This window comes from Hemiscyllium ocellatum, chromosome 13, assembly GCF_020745735.1.
Source record: "Hemiscyllium ocellatum isolate sHemOce1 chromosome 13, sHemOce1.pat.X.cur, whole genome shotgun sequence".
In the NCBI taxonomy this organism is placed as follows: Eukaryota; Metazoa; Chordata; class Chondrichthyes; order Orectolobiformes; family Hemiscylliidae; genus Hemiscyllium; species Hemiscyllium ocellatum.
In genome coordinates, this window is record NC_083413.1 from 36,051,365 (window position 1) to 36,067,733 (window position 16,369).

General features: G+C 40.4%; 1 protein-coding gene across 2 annotated transcripts in view; it reads right to left on the minus strand.

The window, feature by feature from the left end:
* mcf2l2 (MCF.2 cell line derived transforming sequence-like 2) overlaps positions 1–16,369 on the minus strand; it is a 237,069-nt gene that overhangs the window by 182,192 nt on the left and 38,508 nt on the right. For both annotated transcript variants that reach the window (XM_060834750.1, XM_060834749.1), the window contains exons 7-10: positions 7,358–7,477; positions 4,705–4,896; positions 4,423–4,614; positions 3,889–4,066 (exon numbers count right to left, since the gene is read on the minus strand). In XM_060834750.1, the coding sequence (XP_060690733.1) occupies positions 3,889–4,066; positions 4,423–4,614; positions 4,705–4,896; positions 7,358–7,477 (682 nt within the window). The remainder of the gene's footprint in view (positions 1–3,888; positions 4,067–4,422; positions 4,615–4,704; positions 4,897–7,357; positions 7,478–16,369) is intronic.

Genomic DNA, 16,369 nt, shown 5'->3' on the forward strand with positions numbered 1-16,369 from the left:
ACTATAAAGTGCCTAAGGGGAAAATATGTTGGTGTTACTCCAGCTTGTGTTGGGCTTCACTGGAACACTGCAGCAGGATGAGGATGGAAATGTTAACATGATAATTAGGTTGTATATTGAAATGGAAAGGTTAGGGTCATTCTTACAGATAGTACTTTGTGCTCCATGACACTATAACCTAATCTGTGTTTTGAATCACTAATATAGAAGATACCACATTGTGAGTAGTGAATACAATAGACTCAGTAGATTTAAAAATTAGATTGAACCAGTTGTTTCATCTAGAAGATGTATTTGGGATCTTGGATAGTGACAAGAGAGGACATTATAAGAAACCAAGTGTTATATTTTCTCCATATGCATGGAAAAGTGCCTAGAGGTGTGTGAGAGAAAGTGATGGAGTGATGGAAGAGGGGTCTATGGGTTATGGAGGGTCCTTCTGGAATCTTAACAAACGAGGAGAGAGGAAGATATCTTTAGTGGCGCCAGTGTGATGTCTCCATTTAATACTAGAAGACAAAAGCAATTGTTCTTGTTCTTTGTTACAGAATCCACTCCCTCACCACTGATTATATCACTCCTGGCACCTGTCTGAAGCTGTTCCAAATTGCTTGCATTCTCTACCTATTTTAACCCTAACTTTCAACCACATATGTCCATACTGCATGACATATATCCATACTGTCACTATGATCATCTATTTCCACCTCTGTAAAGTTATCTGTATTTACATTGTCTTCTATTCTTCTGCTGATACCAACATCCATGCCTCTACCATATGCAGACATTATTCCAGTGGAGTCTTGGTTGGCACCTTGCGTTTTATTCTCCATACAGTAGAGATCATCTAGAGCTATGTCCTTGTCCTAACTTTTGCTAAATGCAGTTTACCTAACACCGCTGTGATCACTGACCTGTATTGGCTCGTGTTTAAAAGAAACCTTGATTTTTAAACCCTTCAATGGCCTGGACATTCCCTCTGCCAATCTAATTTCTATCAGTCTCGCAACCCTTGGAGATAGCTGCACTTGTCTGATTAAAATTTCTTGAGCAATCCCAATTGTTGTGTTTACTAGAATGGTCATTTATTAATCTCCCTAAACTCTGATATTCCCTCCCTGAATTTCTCTGTTTGTTTATCTTGCTTTTGTCCTTTGTAATACTCCTTAAAACCTACCTCCTTTGTTAAGATTTTTGGTCATTGGTCCTAATATCTTATTTTGTGGCTTGGTGTTTTTTTTCATGATGCCTTTGTCAAATGCCGCATTACGTTATGCTTTATTACATTGAAGGTGCTGCCTGACCTGTTGCATTTTGAGGGTTCTCCAATACTGTCTCAGGTTTCCAGCATCTGCTATATTTTCCTTGTTTCCTGTTTGGTTGTATTAATGTAGGCTACTGCTATTTCTACAAAGTTAAAAATTGCTACAAATCATATTCCCACTTAAATCTTTGCTCCATAACTCATGTGCCCACAGTTCTAAACTGATTATGTACATGCAAAAATGACAGCTGAAGCTCATGAAGCAGGTATAAACTAGATTCAAATATAGAAAGATAATTAGGCAAGTTTTGAATGATCCAATAAAACTGTACTTTGATTCAGCTCCTTGTTTTCTCCAACAACATCGATTTTACCATATTTACAAGTCATGTAGCTCTGCCATTTGAGGTTCAATAAATATGTCCTAGACCATACATAATTCAACCAAATAAAGATTTCTAATTTTAACTAGGAAGTAAAACCTCTTTATTAAAATAACTTTAATGTTTTCAAAATTTTACTTAAACTGTTTACTTGGTCAACTGTGAACATTGATTCTGGTAAGATAACTTAATTATGTACATGTTAAAATGTTAAATTCTGCATTTATATTGACAATATAATATTTACACATTGTATTTAGCTAATTCAGCATGCATTCACAGCATACCACCACTAAAAGACCAAGATATTTTTTTCATACTATCATTTTTCAGCTGCTGCTTTGGGTACTGAAAGAAAATCCAGCTGGATATTTAGGTCATTTACATTATGCTCACTCTTATTTTTAATAGAGTATTCGGGTTCAGATTGGATTATGTTTACTTTTTGCAGTAATTTAGATATACAGAGGAACCTCGATTATCTGAACGAGATGGGTGGGCACTATTTCGTTCGGATAATTGATTACTCAGTTAATTGATTTAACGCCTTTCCTCTGGTGCTCAGAGTTTCCTGTTAAGTCTGCTCCCCGTTCAGGCAAGACAGCAGCACACTGTGAGCAAGGCCCCACTCTCCCAACCCCTTCCAACATCGCACCCCGACCAACTCTGTCCTCCTGTCCACTCCCAACCCCATCTAACACTGCCCCACGCCTGTCCCCCGTCCACACCGCCTCTCCCACCCACCCCTCAATCCCACCCAACCTCACCACCCCCGTCCGTCCTCAACCCCGTCCAACACCGGCACCCGTCCGCCTCCCGCCCCCACCCCCGCGCCCTGCCTACCCCTTAACCCTGTCCAATCTCGGTCCCCATCTACTCCCAACCACCACCCCATACCCCCCCGTTTGCTCCCCCCGTTGTGCCCCCGCCCCCAGTCTTACCCAGCTGACCTCGCCCCTTCACATCCACTCCCTCCGGGGCAGCCGGACTGGACACCGACAACAAGACAGCTGCTGTTTTGGGCGGGGGGCTGTGGTGAGAGTCCAAATAGCGCGTGTGTGTGCGTGCATGCGCACACACACGCGCACTGTTTTACTGCAACTTTTTGACGAGTTCCACCTTTGCCTGTACAGGACAATGTAGGAGAAATAATCTGAGGAGAGGGGTTTAAGGTACACCTCTGTGTAGAACTTCAGGGAAAGTGTGGGGTTGGGCAGGGGCAGTGAGTCATTTGGAGACAGTGCCTGGGCTCCCATCAATGACCAGGACTGTTCTCGGTCGCATTTCTGTAAGCCTAGTTCACATTTAATCACTGTAAACAAAACACGCGATCAGTGTTGGATACATGTCTTTGATATAATGTTTCTATCAGGATCTTGACATCTTTGGATAATCTGAAATTCAGATAATTGGTATTTGGATATGCGAAGCTCCTCTATAGTGGACATTTACTTTCATTAAATATATGAGAACAAAAAGAAGAAGTTAAACAGGACCTCATCTAGTACAATCTCTTGTTTAGCTATAATAGATTTACCAAGCAGATTATCAAAATCTAAAAGAACACACTATTAGCAGACCACAAGAAGCATTCAAAGAGGTTCTTTAAAGTGTTTGCAGTTGTGAATTGAAATATTAGCTAAATCTGTCAATAGATTAGATAGAAGATTGTACGAAATTAAAACACTAGAAGAAGTCTGATATGCTATTGTGCTTGAGAATTCAAAAGTAACTGGCAATTTTTTTATACAGCAAAGATTATGCAATCTTATGTTTTCATATTAAATGCTCATTCTGTCACAGTATCATGTTAAAAAGTGAATTTTGATGGTAATTGATGCCTCCTTCATATATTTTGGATGAAATTTGATAGCTAAACTATGATTGTTATCGCCCAGATCAAGTTTGAATAAAAAGTTGTTTGGTTTTAAAGAACATTCTTTTGATATTTTTATGGCTTGACAATGTCAATGTGAGGTAAAAGGTTAGTGAAGAGTAAAAAACAATTATTAATGTACTAGAGAATTGTTATATTTAATGTGGATGACGTGATGCCCTGTAACGTATAATAGAGATCAGTTACTTCACTTGAATTTCAACTCTCAATGATGTAGTGAGCATCTTAAATAAAAATGTAAAACCATTCTTCAGTTTATCTTCTTTTCAGCTTTAAACTATTATGCCACAATTATTTTGACTTTTCTTTCCTGAACTACGATAAAAGGGTTATCTGCCACTTACTGAGAGCAGGAGTTCTGGCTGGTTTTGGCGAAGAACGTTTTGGAGATGACTCTGGACGAGGAGCCACAGGTTGAACTGGTCGAGTCTGTTTGGCTGCTAACTTCTTTAAACTAGCTTGACGCTTTTCAAACATTTCCTGGACATTTTCAAGCTTCTGAAGGATTGTTGATATGTTAGCCTGGAATAGAAATAAAAACAATAGTAAAGTATTTGGTGTGTAGATTTTTTTGTTACCAATTTCTACTCTGCACAACTTGGCTTCTTTTCTTATAATCTCTGATTTTAGTCTCCACCTCAGTCCCCTTTGCTATCTCCTACAAAATTCATTGCAGTCATGTCTTCTCCATCTTCACGATCGACTGACTGACTAAACCGTGCCCCTTCCATGCCCCTCATCTAATAAATGAATTTTAAAAAAGCTACTTCTTGTTTCTTTCATTTTTCATAAACTATTTTGTCTGTTCATTACCAGATGACTCTGGAAGGCTTAATACTAATAATTAGTTAGTTATTCATTTCTTAATTATAGTTTACCTCAACATCTTCAGTGAGAAACAATTCAAATTGCTTATAAAACTCTTTTGGATTAGTGAGCTTGTGATCTTTGGCAGTTTCAAGAAAATTCTCGATATCTTGAAGTGCAGCTTCAGCTCCTTCTTGAGACTGGCACTTATCAACCGCTTGAGATGCCAGGAGATATATGCCTGTTTCACACCACTCCTTGGCCTTGAAGGACAAAACAAAATAATTAAAACAGAATATTAATAATTATTTGTTTTGTGAGTAATTCTTAAAGATCAAAAAAAAATTAATTACACTGTCCAGGTGCTTATGGACTTCAAGAGATTTTCCAAGCATATCATGTTTTTTCTTCATTTCGTTGGTAAAATCATCACATATACGCCTGAGTTCATTACATTTTGGTCGGATGGAGTCAATGGCATAGTGGTTGCTTTGGATAAGTTGATCTCCATGCAGAGCCAATAACTGTGCCTTTTCTAATGATTCCTGTGACAAAAAAAACAGAACAATTACATTTGAGCTGGATAATCAATTTGATTGAAAAGGTCATCAGCAAGACTTGTCGAAAATTATAAGCCTAGGAATGTTAATATTAGAAGACAAAATATTAATTTCTTTCTAACGAACTTCTGTGCATGGTATTTTGCTATTAAATTAGAAAACTTCAGGCATATTGCCTGTCAAACTCAAAAGATAGCCTATGGGGAATCTTCCTAGTCTCTACTTGTGTTTGTGACTTTTACCATGTTAGAAATTTCTCTTTGAAATGTCATAGTGAATGCATTGAATATTTGATGTCACAAAGGTAATTCAGTGTAATTTTCAAATATATTTTTCACAGTCACCAAAAAGTAGCTAAATTTCCTATGCTGAAAAATAAGAGCGTAACGAGCATATCTTTTCGTAATGTTCTGATACTGGATGAGGTTTCCCTCTTTCCAGAGACAATAAAACTGCAGATGCTGGAATCCAAGATGAACAAACAGGAGACTGGAAGTACACAGCAAGCCAGATGGCATCAGGAGGTGGAGAAGTCAAAGCTTCTGATATAACCATCCTTCAGAACTGGGGGTGGCTGTAAGGGAGCTGTGGATAAAGGTGTGGGAGAAGGTTTTGGGTGGAGAGAGGGGTGGGTTGGTGAAGTAGGGATAGGGGAACACAGGTGAGGGCCTGGGGTCCAGCTGAGATGCTCGGCGAAATGTGCCCTGAATTTAAGTTTGGTCCACATCGGTTAGCGAAGTCCACATTGGGAGACCTGGATACAGTAAACTAGGTTGGATGAGAGGCTGGTGAACCTCTGTCTCACCTGGAAGGACTATTTGGGGCCCTGGATGGAGGTGAGTGGGGTGGTGTGCCAGCAGGTTTTGCATCTTTTACAGTTGCAGGGGAAGGTACCTGGGGGTTCAGAGGGATTGGTAGGGAAAGGACCCCTTATTGTCACCTTCCACCCCACTAATCTCTGTATCCAATGTATTATCCTTAAACACTTTCATAAACTCCAATTAAAACACATCACCAAGGACATCTTCCTCTCCCCAGTCCTCTCTGCTTTCTGCAATCCTTGGTTTGCATCACTCTCCCCACCAACGCCCCGAACCCCCAGGTACCTGCCCATGCAACTGTAGAAGATGCAAAACCTGCTGGCACACCAACCTCTCACCTCCATTCAGGGCCCCAAATAGTCTTTCCAGGTGAGACAAGGGTCACCTGCCTCTCCTCCAACCTAGTTTTCTCTATCTGGTGCTCTCGATATAACCTTCTCTACGCAGGGGAGACCAAATGTAAACTCAGGGCACATTTTGCTGCATCTCAGCCCGGACCTGCAGAAGCTGACCTGACCTCCCAGTCACTGCCCATTTTAATTCCCCTTCCCACTCTCTTTCTGACATGACCATCCTTGGCTTCCTCCATTGCCACAGCGAATCAGAGCACAAATTGAAGGAACACCTCATCTTCCGCCTGGCAGCATATAGCCTGGAGGACTCAACATTGAGTCTCCAATTTCAAATAACCTTCCATTCAATGCCCTGACTCCCTTCCCAGCCCTTCCCCTCCCTTTCATTTCTCTGATAGACTACCAACTGGATTCATTCCTCCCATTGACCAGCCAAGCCGTGCACTCTACCTATGTTCACCTATCCCTATCTCACTAACCCGTCTCGCTTCCCAACCAACACCCCCACCAAACCCACCCCACTTTATCTGCAGCGCCCCTTACACTCACCCCCAGTTCCGAAGAAGGGTTATACTTGAACCACTGACTTCTCCACCACATAACGCTGCCTGGCTTGCTTTGTTCTTTTAGCCTCCTGCTTGTCCCTCTTTCCAGGCATAATTGATTGATTTTCCTTTCAACCAGTGTTATATGTTAAGTTAGAGTCTGCTTTTATTTTTTAATTGGTCAGTTTAGATATTTGAGCATAATGGTGAAGGGTCAATGTGTACAGATGACACACTGAGCTACGCATCTCAATGCAAAACTCCAATGGTAGTTATTCTGCACTCTCAACATTCTTCATGCTACCACATTGCCAAAACTTTGATTTTTGTTCCCAAATATAAATTGAACATTGTTTTAGCAGAAAGGAAATGTGAATCTAGGAAACTTTTTAAATGTATATGAGCAGTACAAGTCCTTGATACAGTATTGTTAAATATAATTGTTTATCATTAATGTGTTTGGTTAGCTCAAGAAAATTATAGTCTCAGTACATTAGGTTTGTCAGCTCATTTCGGAAATTCTGGCCTGCCTGCAGTGGAGGTGATAGATAGTTAAAAATGAATTAAGCTTGTTTGCAATTTAAAGTGATGACCATCAGAGTAATCGTGTGATGACTTAACTCAGGATGTTTAATTTCTCTGGTTTGTCATGAAATTACAGGACTTTAAGAGTATGAGGGAGAGAGTTTATTTGTTGAAGACTGAGTGTCATTTAACTGTTATTTACCTGTGCTTTCTCTTCCTTCATTTGGAGTTCTTTTAGAAGGCGTTCCACAGAGGCTACACTGTCTCCAATATCAGTGAATGCAGCCTGTGTTTCTGTTAAACAATCCAGAATAACTTTAACCTGCAAAGAGAGAATCAGCAGTAACTAGTTTCCAGTCCCTCATTTCAATTTTATCATTGCATCCAGAAATCCACATTTGATATTTACTTAAATCTCAGCAGCCACAGCATGAGTTTGGACCATCAGATTAATTTCTGTTTGGTTGTTATTGGATTCTGACAACACATGATTAGTATTCAAACACAATTGTATGGTTAATTAAGGTCAGCACACCTGAAGTTTTAGCACAGTTACTGTAACTTTAAAATAAAGCTTAACCTGTTTTACTAAAGTCAGGGAGAAAAAAATTAATCTGTCAATCAAAAGTCTGAATTTTATACATTTGGGTTCTAATATGTCATAACCAAAACATCATCATAGGTATGTGGTCATAAAATATTAAATATGTAATTCCACAAATATTGCTAATGCTTGATTTATATTCTACACTATTGCATTCCTTTACCATTGCTCATTCGTAAAGTTTTAATATAGGTGCAAATGTATTCACTACATCCCAAGGTACTTCAAAACCAATGAGTTACTGTTGTATTCTGACAGAACACAGCATCCAATTTGTTATCAGCAAGCTGTCATATACAGCATGGAGGTACGTTTTGGTTTGAGGGTATTAGAGATCATGTAACGCAGTGAGTGGTATCCTGGCCTCTTAGTCAGAAGTTCTGTGTTAAACAAGGCAACTGTGTGGAATTTGCACATTCTCCCCATGTCTGACAGGGTTTTCTCTGGGTGCTCCAGTTTCCTCCCACAATCCTAAGATGTGCAGGTTAGGTGAATTGGCCATGCTAAATTATCCCATAGTGTTCACGGTGTGTAGGTTAGGTGCATTAGTCAGGGGTAAACATAGGATATAGGGTAGGGGAATGGGTCTGGATGGGTTACTCTTCGGAGGGTCGGTGTATACTTGTTGGGCCGAAAGGCCTGTTTCCACACTGTAGGAATTCTATGATTCTAAGCCAGAGTTCGATCACCATGGAGGGTACTCATTATGAGTGTTTCACCGTGAAGTGTGGAAAAAAAGACATTCTTTCACACATCGTCAGTTCTACTTTAAATGTAACTTATATAATTATTTCTATTCCCATCTTAAAACGTTGTCACGAATGTGACATTGTTTGAATTATCTAAGCATCTTTTCCACTACCTTTCTTGCTGTTGCAAACTTATGGTTTTCTATGCATAGCCTTATGAATGGAGAGAGTGAATTTTTAAATTCTTAGAGAACTATTTTCCAAAGGGGCACATATGTAGTCTCTATCTTTAATGCCCACATAAGTAAAAAAAATCACAAAACAACAGGTTATCGTCTCACAGGTTTAATTGGAAGCACTAGCTTTCAAGGCGCCGCTCCTTCATCAGGTGGTTGTGGAGGACACAATTGTAAGACACAAAGTTTATAGCAAAAGTTTACAGTGTGATGTAATTGAGATTATACATTGAAAATTACCTTGATTGTTAAGTCTCTCATCTGTTAGGATGACCATGATAGTTTCACTTCTTTCATGTGTAAATCCCAAAACTTTTTTAAAAAGTTACATTCTCAGGTTAACTGTAACAATTGGTGTGAGCCCAGATAAGATGATGAAGGTATTAGCCCCCTGTGTTCTCTGTCTGTGCCATAACGTTTGGGCTGATTCTAATCTAAAAAATGATTTAACAGAGTCTTACATGGATTCATGCAGTTTTTGAGCAAAGTACAATGTCACTCTGCAAGTACAAATTCACCCCATAAACGTATATATGTGTGTGTGTGTCTCTCTGGGGTGGGGGATTGTGAGTGTCTGTGAGAGGTAGTGTATATGTATGTGTGTGTGAGTGTAAAGGGGTCTAAGTCTGTGACAGGGTGCATGTGTGAGTGTAGGAGAGTGTGTGTCTGTAGGAGTGTGTGTTAGTGTTTGTGTGCGTGTCTGCGTATAGGGGTGTGTGTGTGTGTGTGTGTAGTGCAATGGTGGTCACCTGTAGTGTGACATGAACCCAAGGTCCCGGTTGAGGCCCTCCCTGTGGGTACTGAACTTAGCCATCATCCTCTGTTTGGCCACTTTTCACTGCTGCCTGTCCCAAAGTCTGCCTTGATACAACAATCAACAGACAGGAGTGTTCCCTCCCAGTTGGAGAACACTTCAGCCTCAGACCTTTGGGTGATCATCCTCCAAGGTGGACTTCACACAGATACACCTATACACAGACATGCACACAGACACTAACACACACTCCTACAGGCGCACACACTTCCGCACACACACATGCACCCTCTCACAGACCTAGACCCCTTACACTCACACAAACACACATATACACTCTCTCTCACAGACTCACAAACCCTCACCCCAGACACACACAAACTCCTACAGACACACACACGCCCATACTCACACATGCACCCTCTCACAGACTTAGACCCCTTTACACTCACACACACGTACATATACACTGTCTCTCATAGACACTCACATGCTCCCACCCCAGACACACAGACACACACACACACACGCACACACACACACACACACACACACACACACACGCTTGTGGGGTGAATTTGTACTTGCAGAGTTACATTGTACTTTGCTCAAAAACTGTATGAATCCATGTAAGACTCTGTTAACTCATCTTTCAGATTAGAATCAGTCTAAACATTATGGCACAGACCCTTCATCATCTTATCTGGGCTCACACCAATTGTTACAGTTAACCTGAGAATGGAACTTTCACAAAAAGTTTTGTGATTTACACATCAAAGAAGTGAAACTATCATGGTATCCTAACAGATGAGAAACTTAACAATCAAGGTATTTTTCAATGTATAACTTCAGTTACATCACAATGTGAACTTTTGCTATAAATTCTGTGTCTTACAATTGTGTCCTCCACAACCACCTGTTGAAGGAGCGGCGCTTTGAAAGCTAGTGCTTCCAATTAAACCTGTGAGACTATAACCTGTTGTTGTGTGATTTTTTTTTACTTTGTACACCCCAGTGCAGCACTGGCATCTCCAAATCATCACATCAAGTAAAACTATTTTGCATTAAACTCTCAATTTATTTGAAATGCTCGCCCAGTCTATTTCTGAATATTCCAGAATTTCTACCACTAAGACTCAAGGATCAGCTCCTGTGCAGGATAGTATTTTTTTACACCTCAACCTATCACCTCCTCAGAAAGCAAGGCATAAATTTCTTGAGCTCTACCCATCAGTCTACTTTTAGTTCCAGCCTTTAAAGTTTCTATTCCCTTTCTGTCTCCTTTTCTCTTGCCTTCAATGCTCTTTTCTTTTTCTGTTCTCTGAAGTGCTTCTTTTTCAGTTGAAGTTTTTAATGTTCAGTACTCTTTCTTGATTTTTCATTTCCTTTTCTACTTCAGACTGCTCCGTCTGCAACTAAATTCTTGCCAACTCAATCGACTCACCATCTAATTTAATTGCTGTTATAGAATCATAGATATGAACAGCAAAGAAACAGACCCTTTGGTCCAACGTGTCCATGCTGACCAGATATCCGAAATAAATCTAGTCCCATTTGTCAGCATTTGGCCCATATCCCACTAAATCCTTCCTATTCAAATAACCGTCCGTTTTAAATGTTGTAATTGTACCAGGCTCTACACTCCCTCTGGCAGCTCATTCCAAATGCACTACCTTCTGCATAAAAATGTTGCCCTTTGGGTCTCTTTTGAATCTTTCTCTTCTCTAATTCTGGACTCCTCCACCCCAGAAAAGATCTTGTCCACTGAGGTGGTATTTCCTCAATTCGAGTCATAGAATCATAAAGGTTTACAGCATGAAAACAGGCCCTTTGGCCTAACTTATCCATGCCACCCAGTTTTGCCTCGTCACATTTGCCTGTGTTTGATCCATATCCCTCCATAATTATCCCATCTGTGCCTGTCTAGATGTTTCTTAAATGAAAGAATTTTACTCATTTCCACCACAACTCCTGGCAGCCCATTCCAAACAGTCACCACCCTTTGTGTGAAAAAATTGCCCCCCAACCTTTCTGTATCTCTCCCCTCTCACCTTGAACCTATGCTTTAAGATGTAGACTCTCTTACCTTATCTATGTGTGTGTGTGTCTGTCACCATTTTATCTTCCTCTGTAAAGACACCCTTCATTCTCCTACATGTAAAGGAAAAGATTCCAGCCTGTCCAACCTCTCCTCAAACCTTCCAGTTCAAGTAACATTCTAGTAAATCTTTTCTGCACTGTTACTAGTTTAGTAATACCCTTTCTATTGTAGGGTGACCAGAACTGCACACAATCTAAATTGTACAGCTGCAACAAGACATCCAATCTTCTATACTCAATGCTCTGACTGATGAAAGCTAGCATGCTGAACGCCTTCTTCACTGCCCTGTCTATCTGTAACTCCAATTTCAAGGAACTAGAAACCTGTACCCCTAGACCCCACAGCTCTACCATTGACTGTGTTGATTGTTGATCAACCATTGTTGATCAAGATCTTGCTGTATTCCCAGATAACCTTCTTCACTGTCCACTACACTAATCTTAGTGTCATCCACAAACTTACCAACCATACTTCCTAAATTATTATCCAAATCATCTATATAAATGATGAATAGCTGTGGATGCACCACCAATCCCTGTGGCACACCACTGGTCACAGGCCTCCAGTCTGAAAAACAATTCTCCACCACCACCCTCTTGTGTTCTACCATCAAGCCAATTTTATATCCAACTGGCTAGCTCTCCATGGCTTCCATGAGACTTAACCTTACTCAGTAACCTACTATGTGGTACCTTGTCAAAGGCCTTGCTAAAGTCCATGTAAACAATGTCTACGCACTACCTTCATCTACTTTCTTGGTCACCCCTTCAAATAACTCAATTAAATTCATGAGACATAATTTCCCATGCAAGAAGCCATGGTGACTATTCCAAATGAATCCTGGTTTCTCTAAATGCCTGTAGATTCTGTCTCTCAGAATCCTCTCTAACAACTTATTCACCATAGACTTCAGGCTCACCAGTCTGTAGTTCCCTATATTTCCCTGCAACCTTCCTTAAATAATGACACATTAGTCTCCCCTCCAATGTTCAGACATTTCACCCATGGCTGCTGATGAAACAAATATCATCCCTCATCCCCTCCACCTAATATTCTTGATAATTTACATAAGAAATAGGAGCAGAAGATTATATTTGCTATCAAGCCTACTCCACCATTCAATGCTGTCATGGTTGATCTTTGGCTTCAGCTTAATTCTCCCAACCACTCTCCATTGATTTTCTAAGAGACTCTTTGATTTCCTAAGAGACCAACCATTTGTCAGGCCCACCTTAAATTTATTCAATGATAATGAATGCACAGCCCTTTGCGGTGGTGAATACCCATACATTCACAGCCCTTTCAGTCAAGAAATTTCTCATCTCAATCCTAAATGATTGCGTTTTTGTGTTGAGACTGAGCCTTAACGTTTTTGTTTCTACTGGACAGGAATCTATCTCTCAGCATCTACACTATCAAATACCCTCAGAATGTTTTATCTTTTAATAAGATAGTCTCTAATTCTTCTAAACTCCAAAGAACACAGACCTTTTTGCTCAGTTTATCAATGTAGAACAACCCGCTTATCCCATGTCCTAATTTGATGAACCTTTGCTGTACTGCCTAAAGCATGATTACATATCTTAAATGCAGCGACCAAAAATTCTCACAGTGCCCCCAGATGTTGTCTCACCAACCCTGTGCACCTGTAATAAGGCTTCTTTATTCCTATATTCCAATTATTTTGCAATAAAGGTCAACAGCCATTTGTCTTCCACATCGCTCGCTGTACTGCGAAACTTGCCACACAAGTACATAAAAATCTGTTTGAACATCAGTATTTACAAGTTTTATACTGTCATGAAGATGCTTTATGGTTAAACTTGCTTGGAGGACGAAAGTTTTGAAAGATTCTTGAAAAAGGAACTTATTTCAAAATGTTTGGTCAGACCTGGAGTTGTTTTTTTAAAAGGTTATTGAAAGTCACTGCAGGCATTGGCATTAATTTTAAAGAAGGCTTCCTAGAAATCATGCATCATGCTTCATGTGCTGGAAATCAAGCCCAACTATTCCTAGAGACATCACAAAAGTTAAAAATTTTAGCAAAGTATGCAGAATTCCCCAATTGTGGAAACATCATTTTCATATTCACTCTAGCCAGACCTGTCAGCATCCTGTAAGTTTCAATGAGATCCCAACTCATCCTTCTAAACTCCACTGAGTACAGATGCAGAATCCTCAACCGCTCCTTATATGACAAGACTTTCATCTCCAGGATCATTCTTGTAAATCTCTGCTGGACCGTCTCCAATGCCATCCTTTCTTAGATGGGATGCAAAAACTGTACACAATATTCCAAATGCGGTCTGTTCAGAGTCTTATGTAGCCTCAGGAGTGCATTTCTGCTATTGTATTCTAGCTCTCTTGTAATGAAAACCAACATTGCATTTGCCTTCCTTATTTCCAACTGAATCTGTATTTTAAGAGAATAGTGAACTAGGACTCTTAATTCCCTTTGTGCTTTAGATTTCCAAAGCCTTTACCTGTGAGAAAATAGTCTATATTTCTATTTTTCCTACTGAAGAGTCTAACCTCACCCTTTCTCACATTGTATTCCGTCTGCCATTTCCTTGCCCACATCTAATGTGGAAAGGTGCTTCTGCAGCCTTCCCACTACCTATTTCTTCACTTATATTTATGTCATCTGCAAATTTAGCAATAATGCCCTCATTTCCTTTATCCAGACTGTTAATGTATAAAAGGATAGTTGTAATCCCAACACAGATCCCCACAGAACTCTACTAGTCACCCACTGCCATCCTGAAAAAGACCTCTTTACCTCACTCTGCTTTCCACTAGTCAGTTAATCCTCTATCCATGCCAGTAATTGCCCCAAACACCATGGGCTCTTCTCTTATTTAGAAGCCCCTCCTGTGTGGCACCTTGTCAAAGGCCTCTGGAAATCCAAATAGATAATGTCCACTGGCTCTCATTGTTCTAATATTTACCTCCTCAAAGAATTCTAACAGATTGTTAGGTATGACCTCCGCTTAATGAAGCTGTGCTGACTCACCCTTATTATACTGTGCATTTCCAAGTACTCAGCAACCTCATCCTTAAAATCTTACTAATGACAGAGGTCAGGCTAAACAGCCTATAATTTCCTGTTGTTGTCATCCTCCCTTCTTAAACAGAAGTGTTACGCTCATCATTTTCCAGTTCTCTGGGATCCTTCCTGACTGGTTCATAACTTGCAAAGTCTCTCACTTATTAGCTGAAAGGAACAAACTGCCGCAACTGGTGATGGAAATAAACTGACTGTGTTTATAGTTTAGATAATTTTCACTGCAGGTATCAAAATAGAACCTCTTTCCAGTGGTCCAAAGGCTCCTATCCATATTGTTCTCACCTACAAGGTTGTTCAGCTACATGGGAGTGAATCACAAGATCGTTGGCAGGCAAAAGGCTTTTGTCATTGACACCTGGTCACCACTCCATGACCAACCAGCTACTTGTTGCCAGCCAAATCTCCTTTAGTATACAGCCCTGGTTCCAACCCATCCATGCTTACCTTACCCAGAGTAAATAGCACCTATCATGAATGTCAGTCACCTCCTTTTTAAAATTACAGTAATCCCTTCCATGCTTCTTCAGTTTTAAGAACAGTCCTTTTCATACTTCAGTCCTCAATCAAAAATACAAAGAAATGAGAAGATACGTTCTTTATACACAACTGGTGATAATTGCTTGCTTTTCTGAAGGGTCTGCTGGGTCTGTTTTGGAACAGTGACTGGCTTCACTAAGTTTTTGTTTTGTCTGCGATTTTAGAGAAGATTTGTAGCTCAGGTTGTAAGTTTGCTTGCTGAGCTGGTAGATTTGTTCTCAGACTTTTTGTCACCATGCTATGTAACATCATCAGTGAGTCTCTGGTGAAACGCCAGTGTTCTGCCCTGCTTGTTATTTATGTGTCTATTTATGGTCTGCTGTGGTGGGTGATATACTTCTGGTTCGTTTTCTGAGAGTTTGGTAAATGGGGTCTAAATTGATATGTTTGTTGAGGGACTTCCGCTTTGAATGCCAGGCTTCTAGTAATTCCCATGCATGTCTTTATATAGCCTGTCCCAGGATTGATATATTGTCCCAGTCGTACTGGTGTCTCTCTGCGTCTGTGTGTATAGATACTGGTGATAGTTGGTCATGGCTTTTGGTGGTTAGTTGGTGCTCACGTATTGTGGCAGCTAGCTTCCTGTCCATTTGTCCAATGTATTGTTTGTTGCAGTCCTTGCAGGGTATTTTGTATATGACATTCGTTCTGCTGGTTGTTGGTATGGGGTCCTTCAAATTCATCAGGAGCTGTTTCAGTGTGGGTGGTAGGTTTGTGGGCTACCATGATGCCTAGGGGCCAGAGTAATCTGGTTGTCATCTCAGAGATGTCTTTAATGCATGGCAGAGTGACTAAAATCTCTGAGCCTGTTGTGTCTTCTTGTTTAGGTCTGTTGTGTAGGAATTGATGGACTGCACTAATCTGGTACCCGCTGTTCCAGAATACGTTATATAGGTGTTTTTCCCCTGTTTTTCATAGTTCCTGGGTGTTGCAGTGTGTTGTAGCTCATTTAAATAATGCCCTGATGTAGCTCTGTTTGTGGGTGTTGGGATGTCCTGATGCAGCTCCGTTTGTGTGTGTGTGTGTGTGTGTGTGTGTGTGTGTGTGCATGCACTTGCGTGTGTGCATGTGTGTGTGCGTGTCTTTCCTGAAGATGCTGGTCTGCAGCTCTCCATTGGCTTTTTGTTCTATTGTGACATCTAGGAAGGGACGTCTGTTACTATTCTCTTCCTCTCTGGTGAACTTTATACCAACAAGGATGTTGTTTATGTGTTTGTGGATTTCTT